The sequence below is a fragment of the Cannabis sativa genome, chromosome X (assembly GCF_029168945.1).
Source record: "Cannabis sativa cultivar Pink pepper isolate KNU-18-1 chromosome X, ASM2916894v1, whole genome shotgun sequence".
Taxonomy (NCBI): domain Eukaryota; kingdom Viridiplantae; phylum Streptophyta; class Magnoliopsida; order Rosales; family Cannabaceae; genus Cannabis; species Cannabis sativa.
In genome coordinates this window covers 63836606-63854897 of record NC_083610.1, presented here as the reverse complement: position 1 = coordinate 63854897, position 18292 = coordinate 63836606, and the positions used below count along the sequence as shown (strand labels likewise).

The 18292-nt window shown below is 32.4% G+C and overlaps 1 protein-coding gene across 1 annotated transcript; it reads right to left on the bottom strand.

The window, feature by feature from the left end:
* Nucleotides 1-14545: 14545 nt before the first annotated feature.
* On the bottom strand, nt 14546-16771 carry LOC115702454 (probable carbohydrate esterase At4g34215). Its single transcript, XM_030629907.2, has 2 exons — nt 15142-16771; nt 14546-14920 (listed from the first exon to the last, which is right to left on the bottom strand). Exons 1-2 carry the CDS (start codon nt 15721-15723, stop codon nt 14732-14734), a joined length of 771 nt encoding a protein of 256 aa, XP_030485767.1. The 5' UTR covers nt 15724-16771; the 3' UTR covers nt 14546-14731.
* Between the last annotated feature and the right edge of the window lie 1521 nt (nt 16772-18292).

The window sequence follows — 18292 nt, the reverse complement described above, 5'->3', positions numbered from 1 at the left end:
CTTCATATTTTCATACCTTGAGTGATAGAGTGAGTGCCCACACACATCAAGTTGGTCCTCAATCATAGTATGTAAGACTGTGAAGAATCCAATCTCTAAGAAGGAGAATCGGGCTCAGATCTTGGTGATACTCTGCTACAGAAAGGATACAAGGGTTAGAGATCTGAGCGGAAGGAGTCATTTAATTCCGCTGCACCCACTGTAAGGTTTCTTAAAATTTATATGTGTTTATTTCATTGTTTTAGAGAATTCATATTAGGATGTTAATGAAACATATTTGTCAGTAAATCTAGATCCTGGTAAAATAAGGGTAAATACTATTTTGGACCCTGTGTTTTGCAAAAGTTACAGATTGGACCCTGTGTTTTGTTAAACGACAAAATGGACCCTGTATTTTCTAAAATAGTAAAAATAGGACCCTGAGCTTAATTTTTGACAACTTTTTTTTTTAATACAACCAACTTGAAGACAATACTTAATACGAACAGATACAAAAAATGTAAACAGTTTTGTCGTAACACTTTTAGATCGGATTATAATTAAACTTTATTTTGACAAAAAATCAATTCAGGGTCCTATTTGTATTATTTTAGAAAATACAAGGTCCATTTTGTCATTTAACAAAATACAAGGTCCAATTGGTAACTTTTGTAAAACAGAGAGTCCCAAATGGTATTTACCCGTAAAATAATTCCAACAGGTACGACTTGGAGAGTTCGGTCATGGGCTTATTTTGTAGTCGTTGTGCGACAAAGATATAAAGTTTATTTTGATTATGTAAAAAAATTTAAAAAGCGGGATCCCGACCTTTTTGTATGGTTATGTGTAAATATTTATAAAAGTTTTAATTGATCACGATTTTCGAGAAAACTTTTTGATTAGCAAAGGAGTGCACTATAAAAAAAAGTCACTGTAGCGTGCCTAATCATTAAGGTGTTACAATTTTGGTATCAAAGCCGCCAGGTTTTTTATTGAAGATCGTCAAGACATGTCCAATCATCATCAAAGATAAGCTCGATTCACTGTTCAGTAACCCTTTACTTGTTTAGTAAGTTAGGTGATTGGGAAATCATGATAGTAATATGTTACTTATTGGAATGCATTACCTAAAAATCCATAAGTGCGGTATTTAGAATATATTTGATCGTTGTCTGACTTACCTGACTTATGGGTTTGCAAGCTACGTCCTATACTATGGATGCCCAACAAAACACGAGAAGTTAGTGTAATATGGTCGAGACCGAAGGAAGTCAGGGAGGTCAACATCCTCAAAATTCCCGTGGACGCGGCAAGATCCGTGGAAGATTTCAAGGGGTGGTCATGAAAATCCACCAGAAGCTCCTTCAGATTGGGAGCAATGGGTTGCAAAATTGCAAGCATGAATATACCAGCAAGATGAGGAGATCCAGAGGCTGAGACAATAGGGTCCTCCTGCAATGCCTCCTCAGCAATTGCCAGCTACCTTGGTTCTAGTAGTGCCAGCAGAACAACCTGTTGTTGGAAACCGAATGAAGCCTTTGTATGAAAGGTTTCTCAAGTAGGAGCCTCCAATTTTTCTGGGAGGTATAGATGTCATGAAGGTCAAATAGTGGCTCATAGTAATTGAAAGAATTTTGAATTTCATGGGTGTCATCAAGAATGACCGAGTGATTTGTGCCACTTTTCAGTTCCAAGAAGACACACTCGTGTGGTGGGAGGTGGTATCCCACACCCGAGACGTCACTACTATGAACTTGGAAGAATTTTGGGATTTATTTAATGTCAAGTATTATAATGAGACTGTTTGCAGTGCTAAAAGGAATGAATTGGTTTAGAGAGAGGCCATGTCAGTGACAAAGTATACAACAAAGTTTGATCGACTTGCCAAGCTGGCTTCAGGTATAGTGCCCAAAGACTTTAGCAAAAAGAAAAATACTTGGCGTGATTAAATGCCAAAATTAGACATGATTTGGTGATACAATAAATGACATAACAACCTACACCGAAGTGGTTCAAAAGGCTCTCCAAGCTAAGGACGTGGTGGAATTTCTTCATGAGCCCCGATAGACTCCAAGTATTAGTGGGACCACCACCCTTCCTGCTTCTAGTTATGGTAGGGATGGTGGTGATAGCAATGTTAATTACAAGAGGAAGAATTTTCCAACATCTAGTTGTTCAGGACAGAGTAAGAGGTTTTAAGGGAACCAAGGTAGAGGTGGACGTCAGGGTTATTCTTATCCTGAGTGCCCTCACTGCAAGAAATATCATCTTGGAGAATATACTCAAAAGGCATGCTTTTAGTCTGGCATGGTTAGGAATTTAAAGAAAGACTACATGAAAAAGGAAGAGCAAAAATAGGAGACGAAAACCGTACCTACTCGGGTGTTTGCCATTACGCAAGCATATGCTGCAACCAGTCCTTTGGTGGTAACAAGTTAGATTTTTGTCAATGACACTAATATACTGTACTATTTCACTCTGGGGCTACACATTCATATGTGGCGTCTAGAATAATTAATAAATTTGGGTGTACTTTGTGATTTTAATGAGATAGGGTGTGGAATCCTACTACCTAGCGGAGAGTTGGTTATCTCTAAATGCTGGATTAGGTCTATACCAGTTAGAATTGAAAATAGGGAGTTGAGTGTTGACCTCGTGGAGTTGGAATTAACAAATTTTGATATTATACATGGGATGGACTTTTTGTCCAAGTATTCAGTCAGTATTGACTGTAAACTAAAGATGGTAACTTTTCAGGCGGAGGGTGAAGATCCATTTGTTTATGTCGGGTCCGTTCAGGGTTCTCAGATCCTGATTATTTCATTTTTAAAGGCTAAAGATTTATTACACAGTGGATATTTAGGATTTTTAGTAGTTGCGACTGACTGTAGTAGATCCAAAACAATTGGGCCTAAGGTTCTCAGGGTAGTAAGAGAATTTCTAGATGTTTTTCTTGAGGAGTTACTAGGGTTGCCGCCACATTGAGAGATAGACTTCATAATTGACTTGGCACCAAGGGCAGAGCCTGTTTTGAAGGCACCATATAGGATTGCTCTAGTACAACTCAAGGAGCTAAAAATACAACTTCAAGGAATGATGGATCTAGGTTTTACCCATCCTAGTGTATTGCCTTGGGGAGCTCCGGTTTTTTTTTTTGTGAAAAGGAAAGATGGATCCCTCTGAATGTGTATTGATTACCAGGAATTGAATAAGCTAACGATCAAGAGCAAGTATCCATTGCCTTGAATTGATGATTTTTTCGATCTGCTTCAGGGTAAGATGGTATTCTCTAAGATTAATTTGCGTTTGTGTTACCATCAATTGAGAATTTGCGAGGAAGACATCCCAAAGACTGCATTTCGGACCAGGTGTGGTCAATATGAATTTTAAGTAATGTCTTTCAGGTTAACAAACACTCTTCTAACCTTTATGGATCTTATGAACAGAGTGTTCAAGGATTTCCTCGATAACTGTGTTATAGTATTTATCAATGCCATCCTTGTATACTCTCAGACAGAAGCGGAGCATGAGCAACATCTTCGAATGGTTTTGCAACGACTTAGGGATCATAAGCTATGTGCAAAGTTTAAAAAGTGCAAATTCTGGTTATCAAAAGTGCCCTTTCAAGGGCATATTGTCAGGAAAGACAAAATTATGGTTGATTCGAGGAAGAATAAGTCAGTTAACAATTGGCCAAGGCCAAGAACAGTTACTTAGGTTTGAAGTTTTCTCAGATTGGCAGGGTATTATCGATGTTTTGTAGAAGGATTTTCTAAGACTTCAATGCCATTGACGAAATTGACTAAGAAGAACCAACAGTTTGTATGGATCGATAAGTGTGAAACGAGCTTCCAAAAGTTTAAATAGTGGCTGATCACATCACTAGTGTTAGCTTTACAATCAGACCAAGAAAAGTTTGTTGTTTATTGTGTTCTTATGCAAGCTGAGAAGGTCATTGCGTATGTTTCCCGTTAGTTGAAGGAATATGAGTAGCGTTATTCGACACATGATTTAGAACTTGCTACTGTTGTGTTTGCCCTAAAGATATGGCAATATTACTAATACGGGGAGAAGTGTGAGATCTATATAGACCACAAGAGTTTATAATACTTCTTTACTTAGAAATATTTAAATATGAGACAGAGATGATGGTTAGTACTAGTCAAAGATTGTAATTTTGTAATTTTATATCATCGTGGAAAAGCCAATATGGTGGCAGATGCTTTGAGTAGCAAAGATTCCGAGTAGGTTTTTAGTACCATAATGATCTCACCTCAGTGGACTTGGGATATGGTTAAAGTTGATATTGAGTTTGTGGTTGGGAAACTACATAACTTGACACTTAACTCAGACTTGTTAGAAAGAATCAGAAAAGTGCAATTGGAAGACTCTAAGCTAGGCAGATTATAGAGGAGGATTGGTGGGTTGACCTAAGGACTTCTCAATCTCAAATAATGGAATGTCACTTTACAAGGCTCGAGTTTGTGTTCTGAGCAGTGATGAGCTCAAGAAAGAAATACTTGATGAGGCTCATGCTACACCTTATTCAATACACTCAGGTACCACCAAAATGCATCAGGACTTGAAACCCTACTATTGGTGGTGCAAAATGAAGAAAGACATAGTAGAATATGTGGCTGAATGTTTAACTTGTCAACAGATCAAGGTAGAACACCAGAAATCGGCAGGGTTATTACAACTATTAACACTTCCTGAGTGGAAGTGGGATGATGCTACAATGGACTTCGTAGTTGGTTTACCTAGAACCACGAAAATGTATGATTCAGTATGGGTTGTAGTAGATCCTTTCTTAAAGTCAGGACACTTTTTTGTTGGATATTATTTTACCAGGATCTTAGATCTACTCACAAGTACGTTGTTTAACACCCTAAATATGAACTTTCTAAAACGATAAAATAAACACATATAAAGTTAAGAAAACCTTACATTGATGCAGTGGAATTAATGTCTCCTTCCACTCAGATCTCTAAACCTTGTATCCTTTCTGTCGCAGAGTATTATCAAGATCTGAGCCCGAATGTCCTTCTCTTTGAGTTTGATCCTTCACAGTCTTCCAATCTATGATTGAGTGACTACTTGCTGTGTGTGGGCACTCACTCTTTCACTAGGGTCGAAATATAGAAGAAGAAAAGAGAAGAGAGGGGTTCGGCCAAGGTATAGAAAGGGGAAGGCTCAGTTTTTCTGAAGAGAGAAATTTCTGTCAGAAGATGTTATGAAAAGCATGTGAAAACTTATGATTTGACTGAGCCATCACTTTCTATTTATAGGCAACTACTAGGGTTATCTTAGGAATTATTTGGCATTAAAATAATGAAAATATAAATTTGAAATACCACATAAAGTGCCGGCCAAGGTGTAGATAATGGGCCCCACTTGATTTTGCAGTTTTAACAAATTTTATTTCTATTTTCTCAAAAATGCCATTTTTCCAATTCTAACCATTTAAATGCCAAAACTAATTATTTAATAACTAAAATAAATTATTAAATAATATTGTCATTTAATTTAATTATTAACTAGACATATAAAGTCCATTAATAAATAAATAAACCTAGAATCTCTTTTCTTTACAATTTTGCCCCTGCTTAGTGAAAATTCACAAATTAGACATAGTCTAACTTTAGAATTATAATTGACTAATCACGAATCAATTATTGAGTCTTACAAGCAGTATGTTCTCAACTAGAATGGGGACCATGGATCTATATGTTGAGCTTCCAATAAGTGAACCGAATTTACCAAGTAAATTCCTACTTATTAATTCTACGTTGAATCCACTCTTAGAACTTAGAATTGCACTCTCAGACTTATATAGAGCATATTATATGTTCCACGATATTAGATATGCTATCTCATTTAACCATTGTTATAATCTTATTGTGATCAAAGATCCTCTATATAGATGATCTACATCGAGATGGGATAATTTTATCGTTCTCACCCCTCAATGTATTTTGTCCCTTAAAACACTTAGCTACCTGTAAATGGTGTTTAGTGATCTAAGAATTAGTCACTTAAATAAGAGCTCATCCATTTACTTCTATTTGCTAAGCTCGAAGGGAATCATCACTTGACTTCTATACACCAGTAGAAGCTATAGATTCCATATTTATGTTCAGCACTCCCACTCAATCATACTATCATGTTCCCAAAATATACATATCACCCTGACCCAAAAGTAGGCTTAACTAATAAATTAAAGAACATGAATAGTACTCCTGAGTTGAGCCTAAGCATATCAGGATTTAGATTCTTTTAATCTTAAGATCAACTACTGATATTGACTTGGAAAGATATATATATATATATATATAACGGTAAGTTTGTAATATCTTAACTAAGTTGCAATATCGGTCCAGTCCAATGTATACTCCATACATTCGAAACTAGTATACTTTACTAATGTCCTGGAAAGAACATAATACTTACTCCAAGTGTAAGTACACATCATCACTGATTATCACATTAGTGTAAATCCATAACACTGATGAAACAGGGACTTAGTCTTTTGATTCATATGATCACAATCACATTCCACTGTGTTGACGATACTATAATTGTGAATAAACATATGATCTGGATTTAACTAATTCTGTGTGTAAATGTAATAAACATATTAAACCATTAGCATATAAAATTCATGCAAACATAAATCACTTCAAATTTCTTATATTGATAACTAATGAGATTGTAAAGAGTTTTATTTAGGGCATAAAACCCAACATTTTTACCAGTAAAAACAACTTATACCATAAGATTAGTATGTAGAGTTATATGTAAAAGAGATAGTACGTCTTCATGGAGTTCCAAAATCCATCATTTCAAATAGAGATCCAAAATTTACATTGAAATTTTGGGTGAGTCTTCAGAGAGCTATGTGTACAAAGCTGAAATTTAGCACACCTTTTCACCCTCAGACTAATGGATAGTTCGAGAGGACAATACAGATACTAGAAGATTTATTACGAACCTGTATTATGGACTTTGAGGGTTCATGAAGTAAGTACTTGTCTTTGGTAGAATTTTCCTACAACAACAACTATCAGAGTACAATAAGGATGGTTCCTTATGAGATGTTGTACGGTAGAAAATGTTGTTCCCTAATTCCCTGGGATGAGACCGGGGAAAGGAAGTATTTAGGCCCTTACTTAGTTTAGAGGACCAATGAGGAAATAGGCATAGGGGTGTTCATAAAATAGCCGATCCAATCCAATCTGCACGATCCAATCCACACATATTTATAAAAAAAATTATATATACAAATAATATTTTAATGTAAAGAAAATATTAATTTAAAAGTCTAATACATATAATACAATTATATTTCAAAACTAAATAGATCAAATATATATTATATTCTTATATATAATTAAATATTTATTTATACATACAACTTTTTTTCTTCATTTGAAATTATTATTTTCTATTTTATTTATTTTAATGTGTTGTTGGAGACATAAAATAACTATACTTTGTTTTATTTTGTTGCTAGTTATGTGATTTTTTTTTTCATAAATATTAAATAATTTAAGATTAAAAAGTAACCAATCCAAAATAATTGATCCAATTTGTACTTTTACGGATTGGATTGGATTGGATTTGATCTATTGTGCGGATTGGATTGGATCCAAAAAATAAAATCTGCACTTAGTGTGGATTGGATACACTATGAGCAAAATAGTACGAATTGGATTGGATGAATACCCCTAAATAGACAAGATCAAGGCTTGGATGCTTGCTTCGTAAAGTAAGAAGAAAAGTTATTCTGACCCTAAGCACAGAGATATTAAATTTTTAGGTGGGAGAACATGTTTTCCTATGAATTTCACTAATGAAAGGTATAAGGAGCTTTGGGAAGAAGGGCAAGTTGAGCCCTAGGTTCATAGGGCCATTTGAGATACTCGAGAAGATTAGGCACGTAGCGTATTAGCTAGCCTTACCACCAGCGTTATCAGCTGTACATAATGTATTATATATTTAAATATCGAAGAAATATGTATCAGACCCGACTCATGTCTTAAGTTACGAAGCCTTAGAACTACATTCAAATCTATCCTATGAGGAACAACTAGTTCGAATTCTCAATAGGAAGGAAAATGTTCTTCTAAACAAGACCATAGCTTTGGTCATAGAACTCTGGAGGAATAGTAAGGTGGAGGAAGCCACCTTGGAACTAGAGTCTGGCATAAGGACTCAATATCCAGAGTTGTTCATGTTAGATGTTAAGGACAAAATCCTTTTAATCGGGGGATAATTGTAATGACCGTATGTTTAGTTTATGGATTAGTAGGACAATTAGCATTAATTATTGATATTTTATGCTTATGCATGGTTATATATTATGGAACCAGTTTTTAGAAATTGGGCATTAGAGTTGTAAATTCTCAATTTTGGAGATTTTATTAAACTCTAAGTGTATTATTTATGTCATATGTGAAATCTATAATTTTTATACTTTTTGCTTGGTAATGATGGGAAGTACGCTGGATGGTCAATAGAGTCACATGGGTGAATTTAGAACTTTCATTTAGTGGAGTACTCATAAAATGATATTTGGATTATCGGGGATAAGCGGAGTTATGGTATTGGACCATTTTGCCCCTAAGCCATTTAATTATTTAAGGTTAAGGTAGAAGGGCAATTTTGGTATTTTGCTTGGTGAGACAAGTGGCTAACTCCACTTTTGCTAGCTAGCCCTTAAAGAGTAAAAGGTAAATACTAATTATCTTTAATTAAGGAAAAATGAAGGAATAACAAAAAAAAAAGACAAAATTAGAAAAAACCCAATTCTTGTTCTCTCTCTCATGCTTCGGCTTAACCGAAAACTAAGGGAGAACCTAGGCATTTTCATCTTGTTCAAAGTGTTCTAGCATAATTCTAGAAGTACATCAAAGTTATAACCCTAGTCCATCATCTCTTTAAGTTTGAAAGCTTCTTTTTGGGTTTATTATGCTTTTGTTGGAGTTAAGTTCTATTTAGTTAGGGTTTTGATTGATGATGTTTCTGCAGCTTAGTAATGTTGTTTTATGTTGGTTTAAGTTAATTTTGTTGTTTGATTTTGGAGTTGAGCAAGTTTGAGTTCAAGAACTCAAACCTAGCTCAACAATGGTGATTTTTAAATTTTTGTATGTTTTGAGGTTTTGTTGCTTAGAATTGGTTCATTTTGATGCTATTTGGTTGTTTTGAGTTTGGGGTTGTTTTGAGCATGTTTGGAGGCTCTTTGTTTTTCTGTAGTGAAAAACGACAGGCCGTTTTTGCAGAAATGTTCTTCCGTTTTTACTAGTGCATAACTACAAAAATGGCTCGTCGTTTTTATAAAAATGGTCTGCCATTTATTAGGAAGTTTTCTCGTTTAGTCATTTTTCTTATGTTTCCTCAATGTTTAGAGTTTTTCCATGCTATTTATCGATAGGAAAACTTCTAGTTTTGAGTTTAGATCTCTAGAAAGGTCTTAGAAAATTGTTTACCCATTTTACGTGATTTGACATAGGGCCTCCGTTCAGCGCATAATTTTCTATTTAAGTCGATCGACAAAATTGAATTCAGAGTCGAGGTAAGACTAGCATAGAGTACATATATGTATATTTGTATGTGTATTATATGTATGTTGTTTATGTGATTCATATGCTACCAACACTAGTACGATAGCGATACTTAGTGCATTGGTACAACGTCATATGATGTTTAAAGGTACAATCCAGTGTTACCAACACTATTATGGTTAGGTACGTAGTGCATGTGGTAAAATACTCAGTGGTACTCGGGGTACAATTCAGCCCTACCAATGCTAGTACAGCAGCAGTACGTAGTGCATGTGGTACAGAGGTCGTACCTTCGTTATGAATGTTCTAAATCATTTGTTAAGCCTTGTGGATAGTTGTATGGGCACCTAGATACAAGTCAGTGATAGATTGTATATTATATGATTTTCTTACTGAGTCTGTCGACTCACAAATATTGCTTGCATGTGTAAGTAGAGGAAAGGCTAAGGCTGAGCAACAATGAGTCTAGAGTTCGAGGATGATTGTACATGTCAAGATAGACGACTTGGGCTAATTTTGTAGACGATGCGTAACAAAGTTGTAAAGTTTATTTTGATAATGTAAAAAAATTTAAAAAGCGGAATCCTGACCTTTTTTTATGGTTATATGTAAATGTTTATAAAAGTTTATAGTTAATCAAAAGTTTTAATTGATCATGATTTTTGAAAAAACTCTTTGATTAGCAAAGTAGTGCACTATAATTAAAAAGTCACTGTAGCGTACCTAATCATTAAGGTGTTACAATTTTGGTATCAGAGCCGCCGGGTTGTTTATTGAAGATCGTTAAGACATGTACAATCATCATCAAAGATAAGCTCGACTCACTGTTCAGTAAGTCTTTACTTGTTTAGTAAGTTATGTAATTAGGAAAGCATGATAGTAATATGTTATTTATTAGAATGTGTTGCCTAAAAACCCATAAGTTTTGTATTTAGAATATATTCGATCGTTGTTTGACCTACCTGACTTATGGGTTCATAGGCTAAGTCCTATAATTTGGACGCCCAGCGAAACACAAGAAGTTGTGGTAATATGGTCGAGACCAGAGGCAGTTGGGGAGGTCAAAATCCACGTGGACGTGGTAAGGGCCGTAGAAGATTTCAAGGGCTTAGTTCACACGTGTAGGTGATATATAAAGGCTCATGTTAATTTTGTTTGATTATTAAAATAATTCAAATTAATTAATTATTTATCTTTTAATTATTGAATTAAATATATTATCGGATAATTTATTTAACTAAAAAAGTAATATAAAAATAAAAGGATTTAACTAATTTCTGCTAATCAATTATATAATATTTATATTTAAATTTAAATTTTGAATTTGAATCAAATTAAATATTATCTTTTATTTTAAAAGATTAAATAAGAAGTTTGTTTATAACCTTATACATCTATTCTATATAAAATGTGGCTATATAACAGAATTTTTGGTTTATGAGAAATTATTGGGTGACTTTTTTTTTAAATAAAAAAAGTAACAAATTATTAGATGTTGCCACGTAAAGGGTCAGCATGCATGTAGTTAGTTAAAGCTAAATATAATTAATCCACCTAAAGTGTTGCAATTAATAATAAATGTGTATGTTTATTTTTTTATTAAAAATTATTTTCAAATTTTAATATTTAGAATTAGTTAAATTTTAAATATTATTTTAAATTAAATTTAAATGTTTTGATAGTTTAAATCCGAGCATTTTTATTAATTCTGAAGATAAATTTAGGACGAATAATAATTTTTTTGAATTATTATTACAAAGTATAATAGTAATTTTTGTTTTTATTTAAATCACTATCAGGCTTTCAAATTTCAATGATCATCACTACATTGAATATTATTAATTTTAAAATTGTGATATTAAAAGAAATTAAAATAAAATTAAGATACGTGACTTGACACGTAACATTTAGGGAAAAAAACAAAAAAATACAAAAAAGGAAAAAAAAATTACAAAAATACTTTGGGCCGGCCCATTAAACATTTATACAGTCCACATACAAATATTTACAAAAATACCACATGCACTAAGCCTTCAGCTGTACAGAGCGAACCATGAAGATAAAAATACGCGCTCGTTTCAAAACCGCAAAACAACCAAAATGAAACCAAAACGAGAAAAATACAACTATTAATTCTGGCAAAATCAACTGGAAAAGAATACCTGCAATGATTTAAACTGAAAATGACGAAAAAAAAATCAGAAAAACTGTGAAAAAACTGAAATTACACATTTGTTTTCTATTTTATTCGATCAAAATAACTCCCCCTAATATCGAAATTTATATTCATGAAATGTAGATCCGTAACAAACAGATCTGGAGCTCCCACTAAATCCAAAACAATGTATGATGTGAAAATTTAAAAAAAAAAAACCTCATGAATAATACATCTACGTTATATACAGTTGCATTTTGATTTATTTCTTGTTTTGGTTGCCTTATAGTTGCATTATCGTTTTATGATAGTTTATATATTATGCAAGAATTTAATTTGATGGGGACTAAGAAATAGTAGTTATACATAGTAAGTTTTGTGCAAATAGTTGCATATTAATTTTATAGTGAAATAACATATGCAAGTAGCAAAACTATAACAAAACTACAAAACAACTGTATGCAAGTGCAAATAGTTGCCTTATAGTTGCATTATCGTTTTATGATAGTTTATATATTATGCAAGAATTTAATTTGATGGGGACTAAGAAATAGTACTTATACATAGTAAGTTTTGTGCAAATAGTTGCATATTAATTTTATAGTGAAATAACATATGCAAGTAGCAAAACTGTAATAAAACTACAAAACAACTGTATGCAAGTGCAAATAGTTGCCTTATAGTTGCATTATCGTTTTATGATAGTTTATATATTATGCAAGAATTTAATTTGATGGGGACTAAGAAATAGTAGTTATACATAGTAAGTTTTGTGCAAATAGTTGCATATTAATTTTATAGTGAAATAACATATGCAAGTAGCAAAACTATAGTAAAACTACAAAACAACTGTATACAAACTAAAATACAGGAAAAACTCTTTGAACATCAACATCCATGATAAATCTTATTGTTACCCATTGATGATATAAAAATGAGACTGACCAGGTTAATCTAATCTATTAGCTTTGCCATCTTTACTCATAAATCTTAATCATGTTTGTCCTAATACTTTTCTAATATTAATTTTATAACTCTACTCACGTCAATACTACTACAAGCATGAATTAGATCGTTTTCTTTTTAAGTATAGAATATCATCGGTAATTGTTTCTTATTATTTTATTTTGTTATCTAATTATTTCGACGTGGCTTTGAGCTAGTCCAGCGAGAATAAAAATGACATTAAAATTGTACAAATTTATTTGTACATGCTTATATCAGTTGAATGGCCTAGTCAAAGTCTTCTCTTTTGTCATGAAAGTATTTCAGAAGTTGTAAAGTTAAACTAATAAGTTAAAAAGATTTAATTAAAAACTGAAATAAAATTAAAAATAAAAAGGAAAGAAGAAAAAAAGAGAGTGAAATGATGGATTGATTGATAGAAGTCAATCCTAGACCTAAGCAACAATATATAAGAAACTAGCTTTACAATTAAAAATTAAAAATAAAAAGAAAAGAAGAATTGTTATGGAAAAAAAATTAAAAATTAAAAACTGAAAATAAAATTAAAAATTAAAAATTAAAAACTGAAATAAAATTAAAAATAAAAAATTAAAAACTGAAATAAAATTAAAAATAAAAAGAAAAGAAGAAAAAAAGAGAGTGAAATGATGGATTGATTGATAGAAAATGAAAAAAGAGAGGGAAGAGAGTAGGATTTGATTGATGATAGATGGAATGATGACTAAGTGGTATTTGTGTAATAAAACCAACTTTGTAAGTAAAAATGTAGACATAGACGTGTAGAGGTATTTAGGTAATAAATTGTGCAAAATGGATTTTTCATGTAAAAATATCTAACATTTATCTAGTATAAATGATATATATATATATATAAGTATAAGAAACAAGTGATATAGTGAGAAAAATATAAGATATTTTTCAGATAAAAAGTAGGAATTGATTTCTCTCTCTCTCTCTCATACTCGCACACTTCTCTCTCTTTGCTCAACTCACATGCCACACACAACAGTGTAGTGTGAGTTTTGTATTCGTCCCTATCTCTTTACAATATCTCATAAATTGAGAATATGCTGTGATTTTAAAATTATACTCATCCAATCGAATCTAATAGCCCACTGTATTTTTAACCGTTGAGATTGGCTTTGAATATTGTGGTGTGAACTCTTCAGTAAGTTCTTAGATTGGACGTTCGATAAATTACAAAAAGATAACAAGAATCCCCTGATATGCTACAAGATATTATGTTGAGATCCTTAGGCTTATAGTTCATCAGTCTAGATTTAATCTATATATATTATGTTGAGATCCTTAGGCTTATAGTTCATATTGGATTAAATTATTTTAAGTGAATCCGTTTTTGCTTTTCTAACTTTGATAGACCATTAAGACCAACATCGAGACCACTTGTACCATAGGCCAATAGCCTTCAATAAATACTCCTTCCCTTCATAAGAGAAGGGGTTGGAAAATTTGTGATGGGAGCTATGCAAGAGTAATACACTCTCCATTTTCTCTATGCAACTCATATGTATTTCGAGTTTTAAGTTCTTCCATCTTTCTTCCATTTACTTGATAATTCTTGATTTTCCAACCAACTAACGTGTTGATGAGATTTTACCATCAACAACTTTGTAATTATAAATATATCCCCTAAACATTATCATTTGACTAAGAAAGTATTATTATTATTACTTATTATTTAAGGAAAAAAGTATTAGTTAAAGATTTCTTTTATAAAAAATATAATAATTTTGGAGTTTAGAGAAGTCAAATCAAAAGAGTTTAAAAAAAAAAAAAACAAAATCCATTCCAGTACAAACAAACTATATTAAAAACTTAAACTAACTCTGAACCAAAATTTAAAATGAGGAGTTTAGAGAGATTTTTACGATCAAATGCAACTTTATTAAGAAGAATTGACCTTATATTTTTCCTCTAAATGAAATGAACACAAATACTATTTTGGAACAATTAAGGCTTCCATAATCTATTTGCTATGTTTATTAAAACGCCAATAAGGGAATACATCTTTCACTGAAAAATTCAGGCCCTTCTGAGATGAGCATTATTATGAAGCAAGAAAGGCATTAGCTAACTTGACACCAAGCTGAACCTCAGAAGTGGTTGTAAGGTGGAGTTTATCTGGTTTAAGGTTCAATCCCTTGGCATCAACACACTTAACATTTGGTAAGCTGAGTTGAAGCTGAGCCTTTCTAACCTCCTCTATGTATTGTCCCTCTCCAGATGCAATTGCCACCTGTACCAGAAATAGAACAATATATATAATTTTCATACAAAACAATTATATTTTTACCTTTGCCTTATTGAGAAATAATTACACGAGTCACTCTTAAAGGATTTATTATTCCTTATATCTATTATTGATTGGTATGATCTTTGATGAATAAAATATACTCATTGTAAATCTACTAAAATAATCGAAAACCACTTGTGAATAAATAAAGGTAGAGATGGAACCTGTATAATGAGAAGATTCGGAATATTTAGATCAGAGCGGATATCGATTATGAATTTTTCCATGTTCCCACCATAAGCCTCAGCATCACTTGTTCTCACAGTGTCGCTCTCTCCCTGAAACCATAAAACGGCGCGTATCGTTCCCCCTTTCTTCAATGATTGTTTGGCCCTGCTAAGCAGCCTAGAGTAGAGCGGAGTTCCTCGGGCCCACTGCCTAATTCGTGTCCCACCAACAGCACAAGGGACCAGTCCCACCACGACGCTTGGCCCTCTGGCTCTAACCACCTCGTTGGCGAAGGCCATCCCGGGTCCAACCCCACAAGCCTTTCCGGAGTCGATGTCCGCGTGGAGTGGCTCGTGGGCACTCTCCCATTTTAGTTTAGCGCTTAGCCTAAGTATCTGGCTATTGGGGCTGCATTCCGGTGGGGCATAATGGTCCCATGCGCCATGTGTAACACCACCTCGGCCGGCCATGTTGCTCTGTCCTGCTAATACGAAAATGTCTATCGGAATAGAGGTCCCTATGGCCACCTTAGAAATCGATATTAGAGAGAATAACCAGAAAAATAACGGTTCAATCATGATAGATTATACTGGAAAAATCGTTGTTGGGATTTTGCCAAAAGAAAAAGGTGGTGTTTTTTTGGGGGGAAGGATACTGCGACTTTGGCTCTATCTTTGCTGCATTTCTTTCAGCCTTTTCACCCCCTTATGATTTTGGCTTTATATTTATATATATTTATACATATATAAAGCTTTGTATCAAAGTGAATCATCAAAATGCACACTGCAATTGCATTGATAGTGATTTTGTGATGGTATCTAATTACCGTATTTACATGGACAGAACCAAGCTTGTGCTCAGTGAGCCATTTTATTCTGATTTTAAGTGTTATCTACAACATAACCATAATTAAATAAAATTATGTCAACAAACACTCTCCTAAATCCTAATGCAAATTTGCGATCTTAAATTTGTACAAACATTTCTGTAAAATATTATAAAAACAAAAACCAGTATTACACCTTCCTAATAAAGTACGTTTTCTGAAAGTTTTAATTATTGCTCTTACTTTTTTATTGATAATTTTTCTTCTCAGCATTGTCTCCAACAGGTAGCTAAATTAATAATGTGTTGTTTATATAAAAAAGGAAAGTGTTATTTGTTATAAAATTATTATAAATAATATAAAATAAATAAAAAGAAAAAATAATAAGATGAAAAGAGAAAGCGAAACTGAATTAGAATTTCTCAATATTTTATTATAAAGGAGTGATTCCTATTTATACAAATACGTGAGCCATTGATTAGGAAACTAAGGAGAGAAACAATAATTATAATTAATGGTAATTAATAGAAACGATTTGGGTGATTTGGACATTCATATAAATAATAATTTATAACAATTCTCATTGGATGTCTATAATAACTGTCTCACTAAAATCTTGTTAGAAAATTTAGTAGGACAAAACTTGTTCAACGAAAAAATAGTGCAGTGTGAAATAGCTCCTCATTTTGGCCTTCATAGAGATCTTCTAATCGATAAATTCAAATCATATATGTCATCTTCTTAAATATTGATGTTGGTAATAATTTTGTGAATAAGCTTGCAAGCTTGACACTTGATTGAATGTGTTGGACACCAATATAACCATTCTCCTTAAGATCGTGAGTTAAGAAGAATTTGGTGAACATTTAGGCATTCATGGAGATGTTCTAATCGAAAAATTTCAATCATATATGTCGTCTTCTCAAATATTAATGTTGGTAATAATTTTGTGAATAAGCTTGCAAGATTGACAATTAATTGAATGTGTTGGACACTAATATAGCCATTTTAAGATCATGAGTTAAGAAGAATTTGGTGAAAATACCTTTGGTTCTATCTTCTTCACTATAGCTTTAGTTCAGCAATGCATTTTACGTTATCATCATAATCATCATGAGAATTATTGATGTTGATACTGTTTTATTAAGTGTAATTCGTATATTTCTCCAATATGTTATCTCAATGATCTCAGTAGTTGTTGTGAAAATTGTGTACGCAAGTATACGCAATCGTAACAAGTAATAAAGTGATAAATCGAGTATCGTCTCCACAGGGATTGAAAATTAGAAATTAATTTATAAAACTAATTACTCACAAATTGGTTTCAACAAAAATAACATAAAGTGATGAGAATATGTAAAAAATTAACAAACACAAACTATGAAAAAAAAACAAGCTAGAATTATTAAATTGGCCTAAAAATGCAAAGTTGATATAATGGTGCTAATGAGTATTGTTGTAAATTGATAATGTCAACTAGGAATTTAAAATGTCATAATCCTTTTTCCAAAGTGTTTATGGTTTGATTCTCTAATTAATTAACATATTCCTATGCCCAATTAATTTTAAGAATACCAATTTAAGCACAATTCCTTCAAGTCATACAAGGTAAATAACACATTCCTATGCTATTTACAAATCACACTTTTCCAAGTTGATATTCATGCATCATTCAAGCAATTCCACTAACCCTATTTTTTCCAAAATCAAGATTAGCTACTACTTACTAATGGTGATCAAGCAAAAGTAAGCAATTGCACAATAAACACTCTTGAATGAACAAAACCAATTTACTAAACATAGCAATAAAATATCAAATCATAATTTAAGTCAAGAAAATAATTCTAGCAAAATAAAAATTAACTCATAATAGATTGTGCAAAAATTACAAAATTTAAAAGAAAAGAAAGATAGAAATAAAAACTCATTTAGAGCTTGTCACAAGACTCTAAGTTTCTTCTCCAAATTGCTCTTCTTCTTCCTCTTGATTTTTGCCAATCTCAAAATTAAAAATGCTAAATTAAAACCCTAAATAAAACTCTCTCTCTCTTTTCTTTTTTTTTTTCTTCTTTTTCTTCTTTTTCTTCATTTTTCTTCTTTTCTTCACTGTCAGCCGCCTCCTGCTTCTTAATTCTTTTTAGCTTCCTCCTTCCTTTCACATATATACATATCTATATCCAATGCCAATAAACCCTTGCAAAAGAAAAATAATGATCAGCCCATTATTTTCATTTGTCTATTCCTCTTTTTTTTTTTTTTTTTTTTTTTTTGACTTTTCAACTAGTAAAGTAAGGCCCAATAAACATAACATCCATTAGTGA

What these genes read in the sequence shown, in the direction of transcription:
- LOC115702454 (XM_030629907.2), bottom strand. Translation starts at nt 15,723, where the DNA reads ATGATTGAACCGTTATTTTTCTGGTTATTCTCTCTAATATCGATTTCT. An exon ending in CGAATCTTCTCATTATACAG is followed by an intron (nt 14,921 to 15,141) that starts GTTCCATCTCTA and finishes TTTCTGGTACAG; the next exon opens with GTGGCAATTGCATCTGGAGA.